A 27,985-nucleotide genomic window follows, 5' to 3' on the forward strand; every position below is an offset into this window, starting at 1 on the left:
AAAACCCAGCTTTGCTTTTTCAGTTCTCGCTCTGTCAATTTTTTCAAGATAAACCCTGGCATCTGGACTGTATTTACTTAAGAGTCAGAAAAGATCCATGAGTTTTCCTTTGGTTAAGTGCTTTTTCCGAAACCCAAGCATCCCTTCACTTAAATATCGGCAGCAATCAATGACAACAGACATCACTTTTCTGTTATGACGCACTATTTTATCTGACTGCTCAGCTAACCCCGAATCTATTCTTTTGTGCGAGATCCATTGTATTCTTGCAATTTGAGCAGATAAATGGTCTTTCGATTTTTCATGTAAAATAATATCACAATTCCCTTGATGTTCTGTCCATCCTCTATAACCTATTGTTCCCCATACTGACTGTTCATGTGGGAGGGCAAACAGAGTACATGGTAAGCCAAAGATAGCATCTTTTTCTTGACTATACACCAGCCATTTTCTATTTTTCACACTTTTATTTGGTAATAATTCATTTTTCCATATTGGGTTAAATTTTCTTCCCCCTGTTGAAGGAAAAGTAAAAGAAGAAATATCTTGATTTTTCAAATTTAATGCTACATTAATTTCTTCGACTGACAGTTTGATGTTGGCATATGAAGCTGGATCATTTGTAGTTTTCAATGTATCATAAGAAGAATTTTCAGTAGTTATCACGAATTTCTTTTGTTGACTAGTGAGATAAACTATAGAGGTTATCTGCAAATAAACTGCTAGATGGTAATTTTTCGCTGCATATTAGTACAATTTCATCAATAACTTCTTCCAGATTTTCATCTTCAACGATATTTTCAAAATCTCTCTTGAACCACACTTGGTGAAAATGGCTGCGTTTCGAGATGTTCAGTAACATTTTCAGGAACATAACTAAAAACACAAGATTAAATTAGCATTCAAATGAACTATATCATTATCATTTTTGTAAGTAAAACAACCAACATTTTGTAAGATGTGCGCCAGAAAATTTTTCAGCCCAAGTAGTTCCTGAATCCATTTATTTCACCTCTCCATAAGAAAGGGAAATTGTGATGGATGATTGACACCGCTTGTGAGACTTGAAGACCAGGTCAGCATCATAATAGTCAAAAGATAACAACCTCAATCATTACATGGTTTTATGTTACTAGGCTGTAAAACAAAATCAGAAACGTTCCTGGAAAATAACGGGCAGTTAATGGGTCTAAGTTTTGCCAGTAACATAACTGGCTTTCCACTTCACAAGTTTCCACAAAGAAAATTTCCACAGAGAGTCATTAATCTTCCTGCAATTAACTTGGAATCTTTTTGAAGAACTTACTTTCCTTTCCAATAAAAGCCAATCGCGTTTTTAGAAGAAATCAGTAACCTTTATAGAAAACGTATGTATGTTTATAACAATACCTTAACACCATCCTCACTTACCCAGAAATCTCATAAAGTATTTTTGAAAATATGGCTAAAGCAAATCCAGAATTACAAGCAAATACCTAACAGCTTATTGCTTGCAATTCTGGCAATGATTCAGTATCCATAGGCTTGGAGCTCAACTTATCTGGATGGACCGTGTTTGAGCTGAATGCGATACACTGCTGATAATTTGACACTGCTAGCTATAAGTATTTTTCACAACAGTAAAGAACCTGTATTAAAGCTACTTGTAACAATTTAGGAAACTGTTTCGTAATCTAGTGGAAAAAAAGTAATACTCCAGAACGTTGCTGGTAAACAACCTGAGACGTTTAGGAAATTTCTTACAGTGTACACGGCATGTTACTTTTAAAGAATCCTTATTCAGAAACCTTAAGCCCTTTTTAGAAATCTTAGGGCACATCATAGCCAGTGCTCACTTTGTAGATATCAGCTAGCAGGGTGTTTTAGTGGTCTGATGTTGACCTTCACGCCCAAAGCCGCAGGTTGAAACTCGGCACCAGTTGGTTTACTTTCAACTAACGAAAAAATCGTCAGCCCAATGGACTATAAACTAACAAAAAAATCGCCAGCAGTCATGATGTATGATTGAGCGTTAATCCTGCAAATTATTAATCGCTGCTGCGCAAATGAATAAAATAGTCGCCCGATCAATTTCTAAACACTCTATTACTCTATTAGCTATTACTTTGCAAGTATTTTTAAATTATAACAAATCATTTATATTTCTTCGCACTTGGTTGAGGAAGTAAAAATGATCCAAAGTTCTCACATGGTATTCGACATCGCCTAGCTGATGAAAAAAATCATCTGCACACTGCATTTTTAAAGAAAAAATAATAGTCGGATTACTGTTACTCCAGTTTTTCTAAATCAATGTACATATATATTTATACAGTGAAACCTCCGAATAGCGGACAGTCAAGGGACTAGAAGTTTTGTCCGTTATTGGGAGGTGTCCGCTATTAGGAGGAACTACTTAATTTACCTTTTTCAAAATGGGCTGTTGTTCCCTTTGTAGAACACAATCGAAACAATTGCGAAAGGTTTACTACATTTTACGTCAAGTGTAATTAATCTGTTTTTTCTTAATAAAGGTATACTGACAGCACACACTTGTCTTAAAAAGCATTTAATCAATTAAAGTAATTACTTAAAACAGTTTGACATCTCTTTTTAGCATTACCAACGGCGGCGATTCGGCGGAGGAACCCCCTCCCCCCCCCACACTTTTTTATGGTTAATTTATTTATTTTATCTCGAGTATCACTATTGCATGATTGACAGTTGGCAATATGACCTTGAATATGGGCAAATCTTTTTTATGTCTAAAAATTAAACAATCCAACGAAACCACGGCGCCATAAAGCCGACTACTACCGGCGCCGGTCTGCTCAATTGCATCTCCTGAGAGCCCCAGTTAGAAAAAGAGCCCCGTTTCCTCTTTTTTATCTTAACTTTTGAACAGTTACCCTTTTAATTCCAAGAAACAGTGATAAGGAAATGATGGGGGGAGGGGGGGAATATCAGTTGTGGAGGATGAAAACTTTGTAAGGCAAGCAGTTACTAAGATATTCTGTGAAAAGAAAAAAAAAACGGAAGTGCTACGATCGCAAGGGAAATTTTTTGTGAAATAACTGTCCGTTATTCGGAGTGTCCGTTATTCAGAGTGAATTACATGGAATGGCCTATATTGAGGGACTGGGACTTGCAAAAATGTCCGTTAACTAGAGGTGTCCGTTATTCGGGAGTGTCCGTTAAGGGAGGTTTCACTGTATATATATATATATATATATATAACATTTCAGTTAAATCTCATATGTCAGTGTAGGCCCTTCATTTCGACGTTTTCCGGGGGGGGGGAGGGCAAAGAGTGTATTCTCAATGCAAATAAAAGAAAAAAAAAACAAAAATCACGCCTACTTATTTGTAAGTACACTAACTTTTAAAAGTCAGAGAGGGCCAATTGCCCCCTAATGACCCCCTTAAATGACGTTAAAGAAAAGGTCTCAATGAGTGAGTGTATTTTTGTTGCCAACCTTTTCCCATAGAAAATGATGATTTTAAAAAAAATATTATAAAATAAAATTATAATTACAGAATTAAATGAATTTGTACTAAAAACATTCATAGATAACTACAGATAATGCTTCAATGCTAGCATTACTAAGTAATGATTAGAGACGTACCGAGTACTCGGTAACTACTCGGTACTCGGCCTACTCGGCCAATTTGCCGAGTACTCGGTACTCGGCCAAATTCTGATCAGATACTCGGCCAATACCGAGTAGTTGCAAAAAGTTGAATGATGTCCAAGACAGATACTAAAATTTATAAAAAAAAGAGCAAGCATTATATTCTGCAATCATTTACAATTAAAATTTATAAGTCAAATTTAAATTTTGAGATAAATGAAGTTTGTAATGCTTCAATGGAATAAATCTTTATTTTAATGTCCCCAAAGTTAATAAAACTTATTTATTAAAAATTATGCAAAAAAGGTAAGTATAGAAAATATGGAATTTTTATATTAAGAATGAATTTTTGCTACAAACAAAAATTAGTTATAAAAAATATAAAAATACCTTTGCTTAAAAAATAAAAGGAAATAAAACAACGTTAAAAGCACACTGCAGGAACACTGCAGACACGTATTTGGTGTTACAAGGAATTTCTTTTTCAATGCACAAAATTGGAGCTCGTGGATTTAAAGACAAAACTCGGATTTTTTTGTCGTATGTCTTTACATTCTTTAGCTCACATGTTATGCACTGAAAAAGACGTTCCTTGTAATGGGGGGTCAGAAACACGTGTCTGCAGTGTTCCTGCATATTTGTTTTATCTGTTTTTAAAAATTATTTATGTTGACTAGAACTGTAATTGATTGGTATACAGTGAAACCCCTCCTAACGGACATCCCTCTTATGCGGACAATTTTTAATTCCCCAGTTCCAATGCAAATAACATTATTAACCCCTCTCCTGCGGACACCTCTCTATTGCGGACAAAAAAAAAATTGTCCTGTTAGTGTCTGCATTAGAGGGATTTCACTGTAATTTGTTTTAACTCCAACTTGATAAATCATACTTTTTATTTATTTTTAATTTAAAAATTTTTTTTTTTTTTGTAAAATTTTTGACACAAACAAAATTGTTTATATAATGCGTAATTAAATTTCAGCAGGAATTTAGTTTTAAAAACTATTATATGGACAAGGAGGTCTATACTACTATTCCAATAAGTTCAAAATTCATCACATGTGTGTCGGTGGTTCTTCTTAAAACATAATTGGTACTTGGTAACTCGGCCGAGTAGTGAAAAGCCGAGTACTCGGTAACTCGGTACTCGGCCGAGTAGTGAAAGACCGAGTACTCGGTACTCGGCCAAAGTGCTACTCGGTACGTCTTTAGTAATGATACTTTTAGCTATTATTTTTATCCAGAAGTAATACGTGCTGTTAGTTCTACAAACTGCCACCATAATGAGCAGTAAAAATAAAACAGCTGTATTTTGAAGAACTTGTCACTTCTTTATGGCATTTGTTTTAAATTTGAATGCTCAAAATCATTCACATTCGACTTTTACAATGAGCATGCATTCTTGGCTTTTTATTTGTTCTTTTAATAGCAATTGTAAGAGTTAAACATCCTTTTAAGATCTTTATCTCATGTCAAACATTACCTGCTTTGCACATTCTACCTCCCACAGCAACTATTGTATGTCCAACACCTCAATAATTTTTTTTTTTTGCTATTTATTCCTTAATTAATTTGGTCAACATTTAAAAATCATTCATATTTTAGTTTTCCTTTAAAACATTCAAGCAGTCAAAACTTTGAAAACTTCATTTGGCTGAATCTTGAGTTTTTTCAATATAAGTAAATTTTTTCTTTCAATCTGTGTCCGACACCATGAGGTTTTTTATTTTTAATGTTTAAAGTTTGAACTTATTTCAGAAATTCTATAGGTTTTTTATATTGTACCTACATGTATAAGTATTGAGGGGAAAAAACGGCTCAGTTCATCCATTTTAACTCTGAAAAAATGAACTTTTTTATTGGTAAAACTTCGTGCAAATCCGATACTGTGGAATTGCCCTTTGTGATGACCGCGAGATGATATTTTCAGGTTCTAATTTGGGGCATTGACACACTATTTAAAATAAAAAATAATAGTAACTTAACTTATAAAAAATAAATGTAACGTACCGGATTCTTTAACAGACATATTAAATCTGGTTTATGGCGCTTCAAAGCTACTTCCAAGTCTTGCACAGCATTGGTATCTTTCAGGGCGATAGCACCATACACAACACTGAACAAAGTTTTATATGGAGCCCATAATGTGTTGTCACCTGTAATGTTCAAACCACTATTTTACAATATGAAATTCAAAAGTTTAAAGACACAAAATGAAAAATTTAACCATGAATATATTTGAAATGTACGATTTTTTTTCCTCTCAAGAAATAATGAGTGATTCTTCAGTAAGTGCAAAACTTGTGTTATATTTAGATCATAATTGGAGGTTTCTGGGTTCAATGCTAGCTGGTCGAAGATCTTCAGAATGTTTGTTAATGGTGATGTTTTTCTCTCTTTGTATGCAAGTGAAAAGGCAGGGTTACCTACGAGGGGAATTCCATGACACAGAGTGTGCCATTGAAATTTTAGGAGGGTTGATTTTCCAGGGTTTTCAATCTCAATTGGAGGGGGGGAGGTAGTATATGAGAAGGTGTGCCACTGCCTTTGGAGAATGGGCATCCCTGGAAAAGAGAAGGCTAATAATACATACAATTGTGTACAACATTCTGGCATGCACTTTAAATATTACTACTTTAGCCTTATTTTGTCAGTTTCATCTGAAGTAGAACAGTAGTGAGAACAAAAAATAGTTTTTGACACCAAAATGCGAACCCCAGGCACATCATTTAGTAGGGTCCAATCATTCCCACTGCTTTGCAAAATTAATGTTTTTAAATGTAATTGGACACGATTTTTGCCATTTTCCGGTAAAAGTTAAGGTACTTTTCCGTTAGCCAGGTGCAAGCGAAAATCGCCAAATGATTACATCTAACGTCAAGTGATTACTCACCAAACTGATGCAGAAATCTGGCAATTTTCTTACAACCATTGTTGGGTGTACTCGCTTGGCATTGGGTGTAATCATTTGGCGAATTATCACTTGTGGCTGTCTGACGGAAAAGTACCAAATTTAAATTGTTCTCCCCCCAGCTGACCTTGGCCATAACCATAATTTTTTAACTTTAAAATCAGAAGAACATTTCCAAGTGTTTCCATCCCTATGAAAATATACTAATATTGTATTAAAAATAAGTCATCATCGCACAAAATTATTACCAAAAGCTTTTTTTTCCTCTCTTTAGGGAGAACTAGTCTAATCAAGAATCTTGATTTCCTGAGGAGACCTTAATAATACTTTGGGTGAAAAAAACACCGATTTAGTGTAATATATTTTACAAAGTAATAACTGCAAAAATAGTTAAACTGTATATTTACGATTATTCCAAAAGATTTATTCATATAAAGTGGGAAACAGCAGACAAAAGTGAAAATTTGAATTCATAAGGTTTGACAGTTTACAGTCAAATATGCAACAATTTTACCGAAAGTATATTTTTAAATAGTTGAAAACTATAACAGAAAACATTTTATACAAAAAAACACAATAACAGACAAAATCGGCCAATGACCCAATGGTAAAATTGCCCACTCACTGTAGAATCACCCAAACATGCAGCTTTAAGCTATATTAATTCAATGAATTTAGCTGATATAAATCTGAATTGCTATTCCATTTCATCATACTAAGATGATTTTTAGTTATTTAAATCTACTTGAACTCAAACAATAATAATTGTTCAGCTATCGATCATTTAACGAATATTTTGACATTTAAAAGTGTACTACTATTCATAACGTTTATTGATCTTTCAAACTTTTATAATTTATTTCCGGGATCATTCATACAAAAAACGACTCAAACTTACTTAAATTTAATACGACGGTTTCAGAAGACATGGTGAATCGATAACAAGGATTTTAATTAAAAATTTAAATCTTGAATTTCTACCCTACAGCCATGTGTTTACCCCGGTAACTTTCATTTTGGGAGCCTTTTAGAATTTCACGGTTATGAGCACCGTTTTGAAACTGTAAGGAGGAAAGAAAAGCGACGATGACTGTCAAAAAAAAAAAGGTTCTCTTCTGTCCTCTGATGCAGGTAAATTTTCTTTGATTAATAATTATTTTTTTTAAACTATCAGTTGTTTGTTATTTTCTAGCGAAGTTGATCAATAAATAATTTTTTTTGCAGGATGAACATCCACACGCTCACATCTTTTCCAGTGGGACAAGGGTTCTTTGCAAGTGCGCCCATATAGAAGGAAAAGGGGGGCTTGAGTCCCCCTTGGAAATTAGAATTTCCTTGCTTTTAATACTTTTTTCTTTGCAAAAATATAAAAATATTTCTTCTCCAGTGATTAATGAATAAGTAATTAAAAATGTCAAATTTTAATGACTCTAATCTATCCTGAAATCTGCCTCCAAGGGAAAATATCCTGCTATTTAAACTCTGGTTAAAATTTCTGAGCCCCCCCCCCTTACAATTTTGCATATGGGCGCCCATGGTTCTTTGCAACCCTGAAGTACGGAGTCTGCAGTTGTAAATTTGTGCTTTTTGTTGTTTATACTTGTACTTATTGTTATTAGCAAGGAGGCATTTTCTTATTTCTTGCTTGCTCAATGTCTGCAAGTAACAGAAAAAAGCCTGCAGATTTTGTTGGTGACTTCCGGGGAAAGTGGAAGAGTTTAAAAAGCTAAAACTCTTTCATTCTAATTAGAAAATTAGGAAAAAATCATAATTTTTCAGATTAACGAACTAGTGATGCGGCGTACGTCAGAAATTACACAATCTAACTTTGCTCAGTGGTTAAAGCACTATGGGTTAGCATCAGAAAAATCCGTGGTTCAAATCCCGACACGGACACGCATCGCTCCTCCATGTTAGAGCCGCTGTTTATATAGGCCGAGGCATGACGCATCAGCTTCAGTTTGGCCATTTTGGATCGAATTTTTCATTGCTGCACTGCTAGGGTTACCATAGTAAAATTTCAGATTTCGATAAATTTGACGAAAATTCACGTGTCGCTAATAGTTGCTCCATGGCCCCACTCAATACTTAATTACTCATTAATTAAGCGCCAGCGCCATTAATTGAGTGGGGCCACGATTGCTCACAGTGAATTTATCACCAAACGGGATAACTCGACAGAAAAGACAACCACTCAAACACGCCCTCCTATCCAAAACGGCTAATCTTAAGCTGATGCGTCAGCTAGTATAAATATAGGGGCCTTACTCCATGTCCTCCACGTAATGATGACCTGTACGCAGTGCGGAAACAAAGGGATGATCCCCCAAATCGCGGGGAAATTTTTGAATGTTTGCTTAAAATATATTTTAAAATGTCGAAACTTTTCAATCTGTTATAAGTTTCATTGCATTTGAGTAGTGAAAATGACTGCTTGAAAAAGGAAGAAAAGAAAACCTGACCGAAACCACAAGAGATAGTAAATAATTTTTTAATTCCCTCTTTTTAGGGCATGTCACTTTTCTATTTATATGTAGGCAGTAAATTAGCAGGGGCGTGCTTAGAGCTTTCGCAGCCCTGTGCGAAATTTGTTCTAATGGTCGATAAATAATCATTTTTGTTATGTATTTATTCTGTCCCAAAAAATAACCCGCTGTAGTGTGCCACCCAGCTGTATAAGTTAGTTCGAGATTTTTATAAGTAATAACAAAATTAATGTGAAAAAATACGACACAAAATATGGTTGCAAAGAAATTTTTTGGAATCCGAAAGAGATATGTAATTGATGAAATAAAGACGGTATCCAAATTGCATTGTTTTCAGTACGGAGTGGGGGGGGGGGGGAGGTATGAAATACAAAATTGAAATCTAACTTCAGAACAACGTTCGGAGAAAGAATGAAAAGTTTTGACCTTTCTTTGCCTTTTCACTTATTTTCACTAGCAAATATAAAGTCATTCCATGTCAAATGACCCCCGTTCGACCATCTTCGATTTGGATGAAATTTTATAGAGGCGTAGAGGCCTATATGAATATACAGGCCCTATACATTCGGCTGAAGTATATGGGCCCCCTATTTTTTTCATTGATAAGATTTGTGAATGAAAAGAAATAAGAAAGTGTGGAACGGTGTAGCATTTTCTGGAATAGTTGAGAGAACTCTTTCGGTGTGTATAAAAAGCCGTTATGCATGATAAAGAGTTAGTTTCGATTGAGAATTTGTACTGAGAGTGTATTAACTCTGTTTATTGCGAGGCATTTCGCTGTGTTGTTTTTCGTATTTGGAAGTAAATACGTGTGTAACCGTTGAGTTTACGGTGTTGTGTGATATTTGCTTGATTGCTGATGAATGATTAATTTAGCAGTTGTTGACGCTCTTTCCTGTACATAGTGTAAATAAATTTCCTGTATTTTTAATCAAGAACTGTGTCGTCCTTTCAAGAAAGTTGGAAGCCGCATCGGATCCGTTACAATTGGCGTCCAACGCGGGGCTTTTTCTGGACTTTCTTGGAGTAAGTGTGACTTAGGTCATTTTTTCATAAAGACTTTGAATTTGGGACTTTATTTTTTTTTATGGTGATTACTCGCGCAATGAATGACCAATAAAAACAACTTCTGAAAGCAATTAATGCTGTGAAAAGTGACTTGAACGAAAGTTTGGCGACTAACCAAGAACAGTTAAATAGTGATTTAACTGCTAAAATTACTACAAGTCAAGATGAAATAAAAAGTGACCTAACGTCGATGAAAACCATGATGGAGAATCAAATAACCGCCATGGGAGATAAAGTTGATGCTCTGGAAGAAAAATTTGATACTGTGGAAGAGCGCATCGCCAATGTGGAAAATAAGTTGGAAGAAGAAGACAAGAAATTTACTTCATTTAAGGAAGAAATAATTAAAGACATGGAAAGAAGATTGGCGACTGCGGAAAGCAGCTCTGTACAGTTTGGCGCTAGCACATCTGTTGCTCGACCGTCCATTAAACTGGCCACATTTGATGGGAAAACTTCGTGGCAGGTTTACAAAACTCAATTCATGATAGTGGCGGAAGCGAACGGATGGGACTCTGCTACCAAGGCCTGCCATCTTGCAGCATCCCTCAGAGGTGACGCAGCGGACATTCTTCAGACAATTCCGGACAGCCAGCGCCTGGATTTCGCCACCCTCACATTTGCGTTGGAGTTTCGCTTCGGTGAGAAGTGCCAGAAAGATTTCAGCCGACTCCAGTTGAAGTCCCGTTACCAGAAAACCGGGGAAACCCTGCAAGAGCTAGCGGCGGACGTCGAGAGACTGTCTCACCTTGCTTTTTGCGACTGTCCTGCGGATGTTCGAGACAACCTGGTACTCTACTACTTCATCGACGGGGTTCGAGATCCGGAAATCCAGAAAGCTCTACGGATGGCGGATGTCAAAGACCTGAATTCTGCTGTAGTAAATGCGATGAGATACGAGGCCGCCCAAGAAGCAACCCGTGTGGATCGCAATCTAATCCGGACTCAGGAAGCTGAGGAGTCTGATTCCAGGTCGTCCCACCTCGCTGAACTTGAGAGAGAACTCGGTGACTTGGCAAGACATCTGAACAGCATAACAGCCCGAAAGAAACAAGAGCAGAAGTGCCGGAAATGTGGTAGTGAAGGGCACCTTCGAAGGAGTTGTCCGGCTCGCCAAGCTACGCGAGGGAAGGAAATCACCACCACCAGAGCTCTGCAGATTTCCTCTTCTAGTAGCGGCAGTAATGGACTTTTCATTTACGCACATGTAAATGGGAACCCCTGCAGACTGATTGTCGACACAGGAGCCAATGTGACAATCATTAGGACAGATGTGGCTCGTGAATTTGGATTGAAACTGTTGTGGACATCGCCACGCGTAAGTCTCCAGACTGTGACAGGTGACAAAATCGAGATTGAAGGTAAAGTGGACTTGGAAATAGTGTTTGGGAATGCCACCTACCATCATACGGCATTCGCCGCTGATATCACGGACCCTTCATTCTCAGATTGGACTTTTTAAAGAAATATGACTTCACTCTCGACTTCAAGACTAATGAGCTGCACTCGGCGAGAGAAGACATAGCCGTTTTCCTCGCAGAAAGTGATGTAAAATCCGCTCATCAAATAATTGCCCAAACAGATTTATCGATTCCCTCAAGGTCAGAATCATTAATACCTGGCTCCATTGAAGAAAGCAATAGTTTTCGATTTGGACTCATTGAATACCCTAACCTAAACAATAACCTAAAAGGAGTGCTGGTAGCATCTACGCTTGTGGACCTTTCTAAGGATGTAATTCCTGTGAGAGTCGAGAACGTGAGTGAAAGGCCAAGGAATATCCGGAAAGGTGAAGTGTTAGCAACTTGTACTCCAGTAAACTGCATCATTAGAAGAATCAATTCCCCCGAGACTGTGTCTTCTGAGTCCTTGACATCGAAGTTAATTGGGAGTGCACCCTTATCGAAAGATCAAAGAACTGCTGCGGAACAATTGGTGGATGACTTCAAGCATCTGTTTTCATCTACATCGGAGGATGTTGGCCGTACGAATTTAACGCAGCATAGGATTTACACTGGAGAACACCCCCCTATTAAACAGCATCCAAGACGACTACCGTTCGCCAAGAAGGAAGAGGTTGAGACCCTCCTGAAAGAGATGAAGGAGAATGATGTAATCGAACCGTCATCCAGTCCTTGGGCGTCTCCCATCGTCTTGGTCCGAAAGAAAGATGGCTCCACCAGATTTTGTGTCGATTACCGACGGCTGAATGAAATCACCAAGAAAGACAGTTACCCTCTTCCACGGATAGACGACACCTTGGACACTCTTTCCGGACACAAGTGGTTTTCGACCCTGGACTTGAAGAGCGGCTACTGGCAGGTGAAGATACACCCTGATGACCGAGAGAAGACAGCGTTTACAACTGGACAAGGCTTATGGCAGTTTAAAGTGATGCCCTTCGGCCTCTGCAATGCACCAGCTACGTTCGAGCGTCTTATGGAGACAGTGTTAAGATGACTTTCCTACGAATCCTGTCTGGTCTTTTTAGACGATATCATCATCTTGGGACGCAGCTTCGAAGAACATCTGGCTAATCTTAGGAAAGTGCTGCAAAAGCTTATGGAAGCCAATCTGAAGTTAAGCCCGTCCAAATGTAATTTGTTCCGCCGGGAAGTGAACTATCTTAGTCACATCATCTCTTCTGAGGGTGTACAAACCGATCCAGAAAAGGTATCTGCGGTCAAGAGTTGGAGTTATCGCGAAAACATCCATCAGCTGCGAAGTTTCCTGGGGCTCTGCATGTACTACAGGAAGTTTGTAAAGGGTTTTTCCAACATTGCACGACCTTTGCATAAGCTGACGGAGAGCAAGCAAAAGTTTGAATGGTCCAAGGAATGCGAAGATGCATTTCTACGACTGAAGGAGACTTTAACATCTACGCCTGTTCTCTCATATCCTCAGCCTGAAAAATCCTTCATCCTCGACACTGATGCGAGCCACGAGGGCATCGGAGCTGTTTTATCCCAAGAAATTGACGGCAATGAACATGTCATCGCTTACTGGAGCAAATGCTTATCAAAGTCGGAGCGAAATTACTGCGTCACCAGAAAGGAGTTACTGGTCATAGTGGAAGCTGTAGAACACTTCCATCATTACCTATACGGTCGAAAGTTTCTGCTTCGGACAGATCATGCCTCGTTAACTTGGCTTTTGAACTTCAAGAATCCAGAAGGCCAGATAGCCAGGTGGATACAGCGGCTCCAGGAATATGACATGGAGATCAAGCACCGAAAAGGGTTGTCTCACGGTAATGCAGACGCTTTATCAAGGAGACCCTGTCCCGAGAACTGCAATTATTGTTCCCGAATCGAGAAACAGTATGGAAAGACTAGCCGTACCGCCTATCAGTTGACAGTGACTACAACATCATCAGAACTTGATCCATGGAGTGACGACCTAGTTCGAAAAGATCAACTTGAAGACCCCGACATAAAACCAATTTTGGAGTTCATGGAAAGTGACAGTCGGCGCCCTAGCTGGCAGGACGTTTCCATCTTCAGTTCTGCAACAAAAAGATACTGGGCTTTATGGAACTCACTAAATTTACGGAACGGCGTATTGTACCGAAAATGGGAATCTGATGACGGCAAAACATCTAGATGGCAGTTACTACTTCCCCGATCAAGGATTTCAGATGTTCTGAAAGAAATACATAGTAGTGCGACTGGAGGACATTTTGGTGTATTGAAAACGCTTGATAAAATTCGGGAGCGCTTCTTCTGGAGCAAGGCGAAGGATGACGTGGAGAAGTGGTGTCATTCTTGTGACGCCTGTGCTGCTCGTAAAGGACCGAAGAAAAGAAGCAGAGGGAAGCTACATCTGTACAACGTTGGAGCTCCTTTCGATCGAATTGGGATCGACATCCTGGGTCCTCTACCAAGAACTGCTGATGGGAACAAATACATTCTTGTTTCCATCGACTATTTCACCAAATGGCCCGAAGCATATCCCATTCCAGATCAAGAGGCTACCACCGTAGCAGAGACAATAGTCCAACATTGGATCTCGAGATACGGAACACCTTTGCAGATTCATTCCGATCAAGGGAGGAATTTCATCTCTGCTGTGTTTAAGGGCCTATGTCAAATTCTCGGAATTGAGAAAACTAGGACAACACCACTACATCCACAATCAGACGGCATGGTGGAGAGATTTAACCGCACAATCCTAAATAATCTCTCGCTCCAGAAATCAACAGAATTGGGACAAGAAGCTGCCTTTGTTCCTGCTCGCCTACCGCAGTGCTGTCCACGAGACTACCGGATATGCCCCATCTCGGATGCTCTTCGGACGAGAGCTTCGGCTACCTTGTGATCTCGTCTTCGGTCGTCCTCCGGATGCGCCTTCATCGCCTGAGGAGTACATCCAGGATCTCCAGGCCCGGTTGGAAGACGTTCATAACTTCGCACGGGAGCGAATCAACATCGCGGTGGAGAAGATGAAGACCCGATACGACACAAGGTCTACTGGACATGAATTCAACGAAGGCGACAAGGTTTGGTTATGGAATCCCATTCGACGGAAAGGTCTTTCACCCAAATTGCAGTCGCATTGGGATGGACCCTATAAAGTCCTTAACCGACTGAATGACGTCGTAGTGAGGATCCAAAAATCGCCTAATGCAAAACCTAGGGTTGTACATTATGAACGGTTAGCTCCATACTATGGCCATAGCTCATGAGTTGGTATCAACCATGGTTGATAACATAAAAGTTGTAGATATTTTTTTTGCTTTTAATGTTTAGTAATATTTCTTGCTATTATTGTGTTTCCTATGCATTATTGGTTATTATTTAATGTGTGTATTTGTGAACTTGTGGCAGAAGTTTGGCACCCTTTCTGGGGATTATACTGCCCGGGACGTGCAGTCCTTAGGAAAGGGGCAATGTTACAAATTCTGTAAATAGTAATTTTTGTAGTAACGTAACCTGTAAATAGTTTCCCGTAATGAATATACAGCCCCTATACATTCGGCTGAAGTATATGATCCCTTATTTTTTTCATTGATAAGATTTGTGAATGAAAAGAAATAAGAAAGTGTGGAACGGTGTAGCATTTTCTGGAATAGTTGAGAGATCTCTTTAGGTGTGAATAAAAAGCCTTTATGCATGATAAAGAGTTAGTTTCGATTGAGAATTTGTACTGAGAGTGTATTAGCTCTGTTTATTGCGAGGCATTTCGCTGTGTTGTTTTTCGTATTTGGAAGTAAATACGTGTGTAACCGTTGAGTTTACGGTGTTGTGTGATATTTGCTTAATTGCTGGTGATTAATTTAGCAGTTGTTGACGCTCTTTCCTGTACATAGTGTAAATAAATTTCCTGTATTTTTAATCAAGAAATGTGTCGTCCTTTCAAGAAAGTTGGAAACCGCACCGGATCCGTTACAATACTTTTAATGGGTTATAGTTGCAAAGCGTACATATTGATTTTCTAAAAGATATTGGCATCCAAAGTGGCTGTCAAAATCGTTCACATGAAAAATAGCCCATTTTTAATGCGCTGTAGGCTGTAGCTCAAGTTCGTCCCATTGCATCTTCTTGTCGTTGGTACCATTAGGAAGAATATATGTATTTTTTCCCAATATTTTAGCGTCCCCTTAACTTCAAAATATTTTAGCGGTCCTGTGCGGCCGCACAGTTTGCCACCCCCTAAGCACGGCCCTGTAAATTAGCTCTGCTTGAGACAGTCTCTTCTTCGCGGCACCTGTCATCCAGGCGTCAATATAATGAAAAGAAGTGTCTGCCGCCCGATCGCTTTCGCCGACATAGTTATTGTAATGTGTCAATATTTTTTACGAAAAGTCTCTGTAGATTATATTCTTTTCTGTTGTGATTTTTAAATAGCTTCGTTTTTGTTCGTGCTGAGTTTATTTTTAAATGAGCTGTAAATAGTTAGTTTAAATCAGTGTTTTGGACTTAGTGTCAGGCAAGAAATGTAAAATTTTAGTATCGTGTTTTCCCGAAACCTCATTACACGAGGGTTTCCGTAATTAGCTCATCGTATTAGACGGAAACTGTGCTGAAAAAAGCCGCGTTTGCTTAAAAAAAAAGACTACCTGTAACCAAAATAATGAAGCGTTCGGGTGACAAAACATTGTTGTCTTTTTTGAAAAATTAAAAAAAAACTGATGAACCCAAAGCCGATGGAAACATATCCGGAGTCCTTGTATCAGACTCTGAGACTGCGACGTCTTCATTCGCCTCTGATTTTTCGACGATTGAAAAGAATTGGTGAATATTTATTCATCATTATCCGAATTATATTAACAAAATATGTAATTTTAAAGAAGATTTTCGCAGAATTTTTTACTATTATTTAGTGAAGTTTATAGTATTTTTCTGCATACAAGATGGATGTGTGTCCTGTGTCGAGTATTATGCTAAAGTTTAATCAATATCTAAATGTATCATGTTCATAAAAAAAATTATTTTTTTTAGATTTTCGTAGTATTTATTTATTGTATTGTGTTGTCTGGTGTGAATACTGGTCTTAACAGGTTATAATACAGCTTATCTAGGTCATTTTTGTAAATTGAATTATTATTAATTAAGTTTAATCAATAATAATTCAAGTATGTAATTTAAATTAGTTAAAATTAATTAAGTTTTCAATCAACTAATGGCCGATTTTGTGCTTTTGTGGACACCTTAAGAAACCTAAATTCAAGAAAATTGTCGTACTTAAGACACCATTCTTGAGCATGACCCCCTCCGCAACCCCTCCCAAATGAAATCCTGTATCCGCCCCTGCCTGTACGATACAATGGTGACTGCTGGTGCTCACACTCAAGCTCATACATTATTAGTCACCTGTCGCTCTGCAACAGCAACACTCTCTGCAACGACAGCTGCAGCAAAAAGGACAGCCAGAACGCCTGACTTCTTGGCGCCTCATCTGTTAAAATATTTGAATCACTCTCTCACTTCCCTGCTGCATCACTTACCCAAACAGCACAAATCGTCCCAAAATCGTAGAAGTAATGTAACATCAACGTGATCACATGTACCGAAATTCTCTTAAATTCGTAACGAAATGGTTGATACAACAGCAAAATGTCCGCTCGGCACAGCGATTTCACGTGAAATCTCTGTAAATATGATATGACTTTCAACATTTTTAAGAGCAATTTTATCAACGTTTTTTGGATGCTTACAAAATATTAACGATATTTCTGTTTTGGTTATATTGCTCTCTGGAGGAGTTTTCAACGATTTTAGACGTTAAATGGATTTATCTGCAGATATTAGATTTAATTATTTAGACTTTTTTTCACCCTCAAACTTTTTAAAACAGTAATTCGCAACTCCAGAGCTCGAATACGCTACCTTGCGGTGATTAACAATACTACCGAAAAGGGTAAAACATTCCATTCCACGTGTTTTCCTTGGGGTAAATTACAGGCTTCAGACTGGTTATGTTGTAATGTAATTTCAGAAGAATAGAAAAGCCTTCCATTTCACAAACGCGATGAAAAATTAATGTCATTCACTAAGCGTCAAAGCAAGTTATAAGTTACGGCATTTGTTTGCTTTACCTTTTTCATCCACCATTAGACAGCGGCTGCAACGCACCCTATAGTTGTTTAGAGTTGCGAATATGCTTAGGATTCTTTTAAAAATCATTTGAATGAAATTCAAATTTGGAATGTAGCTCAATAAAATAATTAAGAATGACAAGAAAAATGAAATAATGTTTAAATTAATTACAAAAATAAATAAATATGTACATTTTATTCAAACAATTTAAGAAAAAATGGCTGTTGTTAAGTTACTGCATTAAACTTTTTTTAGCTTTTTAAAAAAGTAATTTTAAAGATTTAAGACTTCCAAGAAACATGTAAGTAATCTATGAATCATTGATAACCTATTTTGTTTTCATATTTAAGTAGACAATAAACGATTTGTTTCGTATGCACAATTCACAAATTTTATTCCAGCAATTAATCTAAAAATAATAATAATAATAATAATTATAACAATAATAATATAAGAATTTTTAATTCAAAGCTATCCCTACGTCGTTCTTGACGATCATAACATTGTTTCTTGAATTTAGAAAACATAATTTAAAAAAACTTAAAAAGCAGACAATTACTGACTTCACGTTAATACAAGAAATAACTAATTCACTTACACACTCACGTTCGCAACAAAGCACAAGCCGACAACTGACAACGTTGGAAAATACCAGTCAGTAAATAGCCATTTTTCTAACCAAAAGTTTTTGCGCATGAGCATATTAAACAGTTTTCAGAAATGTAAAAACTCGTCAAAACAATTACAAAAATTAAAGAGAGATACGCTATATACTATAAATGTAAACTTACAAACATATTTTGGAATTTATTTTCAAACCCGTGCCAATGAGGAACCTGCATGGCTTTTGTTTTACTTTTTAAAATGAAAATTCAGGCCATTTTATGATGACAGTCACCAATTTCAGTTCAATCGGGTTGCTAGTTATTTTTTAATTAATTCTTAAAATCTCCCGCTTAGCCCCGCCCCCTTAGTTTCCTCATCTCCGCTGATGACGTCAAGATTCATTCTCGCTCCCCGCTCCCATCTCCTTTCGGTAGCGCACGTGCGTGAATAGAACATCGCTAGGATTCTCAAGATAGCTCCAAGCTCTAACTGTTGTAATGCAAGTGCTATATTGTATCTCATAGCAAATGTTCAACATCTACCACAACAAATAAAATATTTTTCGTACACCAAAAAGAGAAGACGTGGTGACTAAACTGTGTTTTTCACTCGTCTGTTGCAAAAATTATTTTAGAGTAGCGAACATAATTGTGTATTAATTATATAAAATTGTTTTGCTTTCTATAAAAGCTATCCCTGATCACTCATCTTTCTATTTTTTAATTCTTCGAATTGAAAAGATTTTATTTTCTTTGAGGATAGAATGTTATTTTTCATATATTAATTCATTTAATTTAATTTTACTCTGCGTCAACTTCAGCATTAAAAACAGTTATTGAAATCAACAATCGAAATTTTAATTTAGAGTAATTTTTAAGAATTAAAGTATAAAAGAAAATGAAGAGGCTTGGAATTATTTGAATCTCTAGCCAGGAAAATTTCGTGAACAAAAATAATAATAAATAAATAAAATACTTTTGGGGAGAAAAAAATGAGGAAGAAACGTGTTGACAAAATAATAAATTCCAAAAAATTGTAAATTTTTAATCGTATTTCTATTTTACTACAAAACATATTGAAAAAAGTAAAAAATTTGAAAGTAGTTACGATAAAGATTGAAAAAGTTTCCATTTATTAATTTGTATTACTTTGCTCTGCTCATTTGTATTACTCTGCTGTCTGTGTTCAAAGCCCGGGCCGTACGAAGACGTGACGTCCTACACCCCCCCCCCCATACGAACAAAGAAATTAAGCTGGTTGTAACTTCAATGCACATGAATTGTATAGATAATAAATGTTAAAAAAACTAGTAAATGAAACTTTTATTTGCATTTATTAAATGTTAGCTTTTCAAAAATAATTTTCAAAAAATGGAATAATGTTTTAAAACTATATTATACTTAAATGTCACAGTACAAAAGCCACAGTCACAAGATACAAATCGAGCAATCAAAAATTAATTCAGTACGCATTCAAATCAATCTGAAAACATGCATAAGCATTTAAAAGCACAAAAATACTGAATATTAATTAACCTATCACATTACTCGTTTTTTTTTCCAGATCAAAAATACCAATTTGAACACAAGAAAAGAAAAAAAAAGAAAAGAAAAATATATAAAGTGAACGGGGGGGGGGGGGGGAGGGGAGCGTCAATTTGACAAACAAAGATAGAAAACGGTAAAATTAATCAGCTTAATGTTATAAAGTATTAAATTAAGAAGGTTTACCCCTCCCCCTACCGTACTCCATGCGGGGAAAGGTATCTTCCTAACTTTGGAGCAAGTAATTTGTTTGATTGGATATTTTGATAATAGGCAAATCAGGGAAAATCAAGTTGACATCGTCAAACTTTACGGCATATTCTGTATTTCCCATTTTTAAGGTTCCAGATATAGTTTTTTCATTGATGTCATTTGGTTGACTCGTTGTATTGGTTTCTATGGCACAAGCAGGGCCCGATTAAGATATAGAGTGGCCCTAAGTCAAATACTTTTTTGGAGCCCCCTGTATTCAAACTTTATAACTTTAGCAGTTGGTTGAAACAATTTTAGCCATAAAATAAAGTAATTTCAGCCATTTGGGGCTCCTTAAATATCGGGGGACCTAGGCCAGGGCCTAGTTGGCCAATTCAGTAATCAGGCCTTGGGCGCGGCACAAGAGGCAAAACAGCCTATCTAGGTTATGATGTTGCGTGCGCCCCATATTTTCCCTTTCAAATACAAGTATTTTGATAGCTATTTAAAACTCACAATCACAAGTTTTCCAGACAACTAGCAAGAAATTCTGAAACTGTATGGGGCTTTAAATCTTCATGAAGCTTAAAGAAATTACTTTTTACTTTTTAGTTCATTTTAGAAACATGGTATATTAAAACTTTTTTATTTCAATTATTTCTTATGACAACAGCTCTGATGTTATTGATTTCTCCCAGATTAGAGTTATTGATTTTTTAAACACTAACTGGTGTTTATTTTTACATTTCTTACCTAATATGATAAAATGAATATATAGCTATGATGCTTAATTTTTTTCTAAACCTGAAATATATATTTTTATGTTTCATACTTATTTATGTCGTAAATATTAAAAATTATAAAGTAATTATATATTTTCTATAAATTATACTTATGTAAATGCTTCACATTTTTGAAAACGTCATTGTGAACATACTGAATCGTGCTGGGGGGCATGATGGTCAATGTCACAAAGGATACGGATTAAGGAATGACTGCTGATTTTATAAAACAGCTACACGTGCTTGAAAATTACCGACTGAAGTCAAATTCATCTGTAATTTTTAAGCACATGTAGCTGTTTTATAAAATAAGCATTAAATCAGTTCCTACACTTGGTGAGAACAGTGAGTTTTTGAAATTTATTAATTTTTACTTTTCTTTTGCCTTGTACATATGGGTGGGGAGGGGACGTTGCGATTCAGCAAGTCTTTAATTTATTTTGATGAAAAATTGGTTCAGTACCTACATTAATTTATACATTTTTACATTATTGTCATCTTGTCTTATTTTATATTACAATTCAACATAGACACTAAGTTCAATATTTTGATATTTTTGACGCATTAAAATGCTTTTTTTTTTAACTTGCTGACTCGCTACGTGTTCCGAAACCTTTAAGGCATCTTTTAGGATATGTTGACGACAAAGCAGCTTTTTGTACTGATAATCTTATGCTTATTTGTGTTTTTTTATTGTTCGCCTATCCATGCCTTTTCATTTTTCATCATCTTTTTCGAACCCAAGTATTTTGATATAATTTTAAGAGCTGCTTTTGTGCCTAAATTATATTTGTTTTTCAATTGTTTCAATCAATACATGCACACACACACACTGTTAAAACAGATTTCTTAGTATTGAGTTAAAATTGCTTATTTTTAAGCACATCACTTACTCGAAATGGCTCGGGAACAATTTGACTTAGAATTGAAAATCCTTACTTTGCGCTTATTTTTGAGAACACATCGAATAACTTTTAAATACAGCGGTGTCTCAAAAATGAGAACATGTAGAGTCACTTTTGAGAACAAGAGTGTCTCAGAAATAAGCACAGGCTGTATCATTTCTGAGACTGGGCTGTTTCAAAAACGAAAACTTGTCAAAACTGTCTGAGAGTACGAATATCTCAAAAATAAGCACACATTGTATCATTCTTGAGTAGAGCGATACCTCAAAAATGAGGATATGGTGACTCAATTTTGAGAATGGGATATACATTTTAAAAGTAAGAACTCTTGCTTTTCAACTTTAAGCCAAATTATCTCGGAGCCATTTCGAGTAAGTAATGTGCTTAAAAATTAGCTGTTTTGTCTCAACACTAAGAAACAGCTATTTGTAACAGTGTATGTGCCTGCATTTTGACTTCGAGTTGGTGCTCCAGTCAATTAAATCCTCTTATATATGGTAGTCGATGATCGAATAAACCGCGTGTTTCAACAATGAAACTCGTGTCACGGCATGATAATTTGATAATATGTTTTGGTAATGTTTAACATGCAGGGAAAGGCTTTATCGTGACAAGGCTGAACTCGATCCGGTCATTTAATTGTTTCACTGTTAAGAGTGTGTCAGTTCAGGGGAATGAAGAAACGAAAAAATGGTCAACAATGAACTCTACCTACTGGAGTTCAAGGTTAATCCACTGGAGTTACGGTTACAGTTTCAACTATCAACCAAACATGCAATGGCTTCGTCCAAATGTAGAAGCAATTTTCACTCGTCATACCTTGAAGGGCGATTTTTTATTATTTTAAGTAAGAAAATAGAAAGCAAAATATCTTGCGCTAAATACAGTATTTCGACCACAAAAATTCAGCTTCAGTTCCGGCGAGGGTCTTTTTGAATTTCTCATTCATAAGTTTATTTTGTTCGACAGTGAAATGTTCTCTCCAATTTCCAATTCTCCCGCTCCTGATGAAACCAGGAGAATCTTTAGATTGTTCAGTTGACCAGCACGAAGAAGGAGCCTTTTTCATAGCTTCAAAACTACAATTCCGAAGCACATTTTCCAATATCAAAGGATCCCGAGTAGATTTCGAAAATGGCTCGCCGAGAAACTCGCCTACCTTTTTAATGTTTCCCTCGGGATCGGATTTCATATCTTCGTAAAGTAAAAACAGAATATTAGGGTCTTCTTTATGAGCGATCCAAGATAAGAGATGATCAAAATAATCTCCATAATGTACTTCTCCTTGAATAAAGGCTTCGAAAAAGTCATCAAAAATCCCATCTTCGAAGTCACAATTTCTTCCAAATCCTTTGCAATGGTAGAAGAACGAAACGCAGCAGTCTTTCGGATTTCTGGTTATGTAAATATATTTGGCATCGTTGCTCTTCGGGACTAAATCAAAATGCAAATGCGTTTTGATTGTTCTTGGTTGAGGAAGATTCTTTACAACGTCTGCGCCCACTTCTTCCAAGTGAGGTACATAGTCGTTGATATTTTGAGATGGCTGCAATGCTGAGCCCTGGTTGAGCAAGAGGTACAAGATGTTCTGCATCCATGTTGTGCCACATTTTGGGTATGTGCAGATGAACACATCGGAGGGTTGTGGGCAATAAGATATTGCTGATCCAAAATTATCCGGTGGGAAAACAGGTGGCATTATGAAACCATTTTCGTGAACGTAACATTTTGGTTTCTTCCTAGAACCTGTGGCAGCCATTCCTTGAAAAAGAAATTTGGTAAAAATTAGTTCTACGGCAAAATCAGCACAAAATTAGAAAACGAATTTTATATCGGTAATACAGTGGCAGCCGCTTATATGAATCACGTTTGTTCTAAACAGTTTTGATTCCATAAAGCGGCTGATTCCAAAAGCGGCGAATTCAGTTAAAGCTGGATTTTGTCAATTAACCACTGATTCAATTAACTGGTGTCCATTGTACATAGAAAAGCCTAAATTATGTCGGTGTTTTTTTTTTTTTTTTTTGGCTCGTGAAATTTTATTTAGTATAAATCGAACATTGTGCAGTTAACGGGTTTACTTGATTTTTTGCTTCATTTAAGTCACCTTGGGAACAGCATGCTTGGGCATCGGTAGGGGTGCAAAGAAATGCATTTGCAACCCAACCTGGCTTTTGAAAAATAATAGTAAGAATAATAATTTGATTTTTTTAGGTGTTAAAAAAAGTAAATAATCATTTTTACTAAATTAATTAAATTAATTTTAAACGAAGGACATACTGCTGAAACTTTATAGTACATCACGAAAAATATAAATTTCATGTTTACATACATCTATGAGTACATTTATGCAGGGGGTGCAAGGGGATGAACTTTCACTCCTTAGCTTTTGAAAATAAAATTTAATTTATTAAGGAGGGTGTCTACTAGCACTGGTGTTGAATGTTTTCACAACATGCTATCTACCGCTGTGTGAATTCAAGTCATGCTCTAAATCCAGAAAATTTTTTTTAAACAAAAGGCAGAAGAAGTAATAAATTTCTTCGAGCGCAATTAGATAATAATTCGAATTGCTGGAGAGATGCATGAATCCCCTGGTTGGGCATGGTTGACTGAGCCGTTCATCCCTTCAGTGGGTCGATAAAATGAGTATCAAGTGTACTTGGGAACCAAACACTAGGGGTTCCGCGTTAGGCTGACCACCTAACCGGAACATCTGCCTTGCGCCTTTCAGAGCCCCTGGTCAGTAGGCCTTGGCCCTCACGAGCAGTCGTGCCAGAGAATTTTTTTTAGAGAGATACATACACATGGTACTTTTTTGTAGTAAAGCAAATATCACTTAATTTATTGCATGATTATTTCACTAATGTTATTACCGGCATTTTTTTGCCCTTATTTTGGTATAAGTGATTTATGTCTTATTTAGCATGACTGCGGAGTCGGAGGAAAAAAGACCGACTTCGGCTCTGACTACGGGAATTTTAGAGCCTTCGACACCGACTCCGACTCATTTACGGCCAAAATCAGTCGGACTCCATCTCTGTATCCGCAAGCGTTGGCAGAGTTGAGGGTTTTGGGGGAAAATGACCGACTCCGACTCTTGAAATTTTAAACCTTTGACTCCCGACTCCGACTCCTTTATCCCAAAACCAGTCTGACTTCGACCCTTGGACTCCACAGCCCTGTGATCTAGAGTTAATTTTACGTAGTGTTAGTTAACACACGAAGACCTATTCAAAAATTAAAACGAGCTGATGTGTGCATCACATGACTTCCTTTTACACCAATTTAATGTTATTCCCCATTATCGGCAATTTTAATGTGATTCAATAGTTAATATCACCAACAGTGGCCTAATTAAAACCAGATTTAAAAAAAAAAAGTTTTAAAAAATGCCAAATTTGTCACCAAGTGGCGACAAAACTTGGCGAAAAAAGAATGTCGAAAAATCGCCAAGTGTCCGCTAAATTATACCACCACTTGAGTTTGCATCGAAATTAACAATGATTTCCCCCCAAAAAGGTGCATTTGACCCCTTTACAAACACCCGAATGCAACCAAAAGGGGAAGTGCACTAGACCCCACTAGGAGTCAATGTACCAAATTTCAACTTTCTAGGCCATACCGTTCTTGAGCTATGCGAAATACATACGCACATACGTACATACGCACATACATACGTACATACAGATGTCACGAGAAAACTCGTTGTAATTAACTCGGGAATCGTCAAAATAGGTATTTCGGGCGTCTATACGTTCTTGGGTATATATTCACGTGTGGTCGGGTCGGAGAAAAAACTCAACATTCATTCGGGGGTGAGCAAAATGAAAATTTAGGTCGATTTTTGAGTGAAATTTTTTCGCGAAAACAATACTTCCTTTTTTGTAAAAGGAAGTAAAAATTGAGAGAACTTCTTACTCTAAAAACCCTACTGATATTTGAAGAAAACTTTTAAAATCAAACTTGTAATTATTGCGTACAGCAAAGCACCGTTTATACGTTTTTGAACGGACTGCGTGAAAACAGCATATAAATGAAAAAAAACATATAATGGGTAATACATTATAAAAAACATATAAAAAACGTTATTAAGTATTAGACTCTTTAAGCACCAATTTAAAAAACGAGTAATTTTTTAAAAAAAACGTATAAAAGAGAAACGTTTTAACGGTGCTTCACTGTATTAAATCATAAATATAACGATGAATGTAACGAAGTCAAAATATGGCCGCTGAACTACAATATTGCAAGTTTTTAGCTTTAAATGAAAACTGATGTGACATGATGGGCAGTTAAGCATATTTGTTTGTTACGCGAACGATTATTTTGATCTGATAGGAGAACTTCTTGATTTGCTCTAGTAGTAGTTTTAGCTAAATATATACAGCTAAATGGTGAGATTGGACAGCACACCATTAGCGAGGAAAGCAAATTACTCTTTGTTATACAAACAAGATTTTTCTATAAATTCTGTACAGTTGAGGCACATATTTAAAAAATATATTATTGAGTATTGCTGCAATGCAATATGCTTGAAATTAACTTAGACAAAAGAGCAAATGAATGATTAAGGAAGTGGATGAAATAAAAAGTTGATACACATAAACGCACGAAAATATGATTCATTACATCATTTGTGATGTAAATATCAATTTGTATCCTTTTCACTACTTTTTTTTATTATTGACATTTTATTAATTTTGACTTTTGAAGTCAATTTTTTCCTCAATAAATTTGCTACTCTGTCTCAACGAAAAAAAAAAAAACTACAATTTAAAATAACAGTAGATATTTCGAATTCGTTAAATTGAAAGCTCTTTAATTAAAAACCTTTTACTATTTTCTGCTGAACGGAAATACCGGTATACACCAGTAAGTTACAAGCCTTTTTAAATCAAGATCAAAAAATCTCATTTCCATTCAAATCGTTAACAATTTTCTTTCGCATTTTAATTCCTTAAACTTATTATATTTTGTGTTTCTATGGTTACACTTTTTAAAATCTATCTTTCTCGATTTAATTTCTTAAAAGTACTTTAATATCTGTCGTCATTGCTTGGGAGGGAAATTTCGCATGATGCTTTTTTTTATTTATTTACTAGCAGTACCCGCACAGCGATGCCCGTGCTAAAAATTTAATGGACCGGTCTACCTTGAGAACAAAAATTGTGTCAAGTGACATATATTCAACAATTAATTTACAGAATAACTTAAAGAATAACTTAAATAAAATAAAAAAAACACCATGCAAAATTACCCTTCCAAACAATGACGACAGATATTAAAATACTTTTAAGAAATTAAAATGCGAAATCTGGATTTTAAAAGCGTAACCATGGAAACATGAAATAAAATAACTTTAAGAAATCAGATGCAAAATAAGAAATTATACAATGGATTCAAAAAGCGTAATCATTTAAACGCGAAAATAAAATGGTTGACAACCTGAATCAAAATGACATTTTTCGAATTTGATTTAAAAACTCTTGTAACTTTTTTTCCCTTGAAGATAGAAGATAAGTTTTTCGACCATAGGTCGAGAGAGATGGGGAGTTTAAAATGTCGCTGTTTCGAATGGTGTCAAAAAGAAAACTGTGGGACAATTTCTTCACTTTTTATTGGTAGATTTAATAAAGAAAGTAGTAATTTTTCACCCCTTTAATAGCCAATAATAGGCAATTTACGTAAAATTTGGGCCTAAATTTGAATAAAAAAAAGAACTATTTATCGGATTTTTTCGAATCATAGCCTATGTTACTCAAGAAGAAAGCACCTTTCATGTAGTGAAAGAATTTTTTAAATAGGTAGTGGTTCCGGAGATTACCTCGAACATATAAACACACAAAAATCCGCCCTCTCTCTTTATAATATTAGTAAAGATAAAGATTTAAGCCTGATTGTTGAATATACGTCACTTGACACAATTTTTTTTTCAAGGTTGACGGGCTAAGGCATCACCGTACTAGAGTCGTACTAGAGTACCGTAGTGACTCTAGTGTGGTGGTGGCTAAGGCCCCCTATATATAAGAGCCGACGCATCAGCTTAAGATCAGCCATTTTGGATCGGAGCGCGTGTTTGAGTGGTTGTCGTTTCTGGCAAGTTATTCGCAACTCCAACGAACTATAGGGGGCACTGCAGTCAGCCTAATGGCGGACGAAAAAACTAAAACAAACGCACGCCGTAGCGAAGAAAATGCTAATAAGCCCAGTAATTTTTGTTTGAATGCATGACTTTTTTGTTTTATTCTTTTTAAATTAATTTCCAAAGTCTTGTGGATATTTTGGCCCATGTAAAAAGAAATGAGAATTCAAGAAGCATTACTAAACATTAGAAAT

At 36.3% G+C, this 27,985-nt stretch overlaps 2 protein-coding genes across 3 annotated transcripts in view; both read right to left on the reverse strand.

The window, feature by feature from the left end:
- The window catches only part of LOC129226467 (nuclear pore complex protein Nup205-like), a 112,399-nt gene extending 104,854 nt beyond the window's left edge, over positions 1–7,545 (reverse strand). Inside the window, exons 1-2 of the mRNA XM_054861074.1 lie at positions 7,424–7,545; positions 5,625–5,770 (exon numbers count right to left, since the gene is read on the reverse strand). Coding sequence (XP_054717049.1) covers positions 5,625–5,770; positions 7,424–7,454 — 177 coding nt within the window. The 5' untranslated portion in view covers positions 7,455–7,545. The remainder of the gene's footprint in view (positions 1–5,624; positions 5,771–7,423) is intronic.
- Positions 7,546–19,481: 11,936 nt separating this feature from the next.
- The window catches only part of LOC129226471 (sulfotransferase ssu-1-like), a 67,156-nt gene continuing 58,652 nt past the window's right edge, over positions 19,482–27,985 (reverse strand). For both annotated transcript variants that reach the window (XM_054861078.1, XM_054861080.1), the window contains exon 2: positions 19,482–23,407. In XM_054861078.1, the coding sequence (XP_054717053.1) occupies positions 22,524–23,405 (882 nt within the window). In that variant the 5' untranslated portion in view covers positions 23,406–23,407 and the 3' untranslated portion in view covers positions 19,482–22,523. The remainder of the gene's footprint in view (positions 23,408–27,985) is intronic.

This window comes from Uloborus diversus, chromosome 7, assembly GCF_026930045.1.
Source record: "Uloborus diversus isolate 005 chromosome 7, Udiv.v.3.1, whole genome shotgun sequence".
Taxonomy (NCBI): Eukaryota; Metazoa; Arthropoda; class Arachnida; order Araneae; family Uloboridae; genus Uloborus; species Uloborus diversus.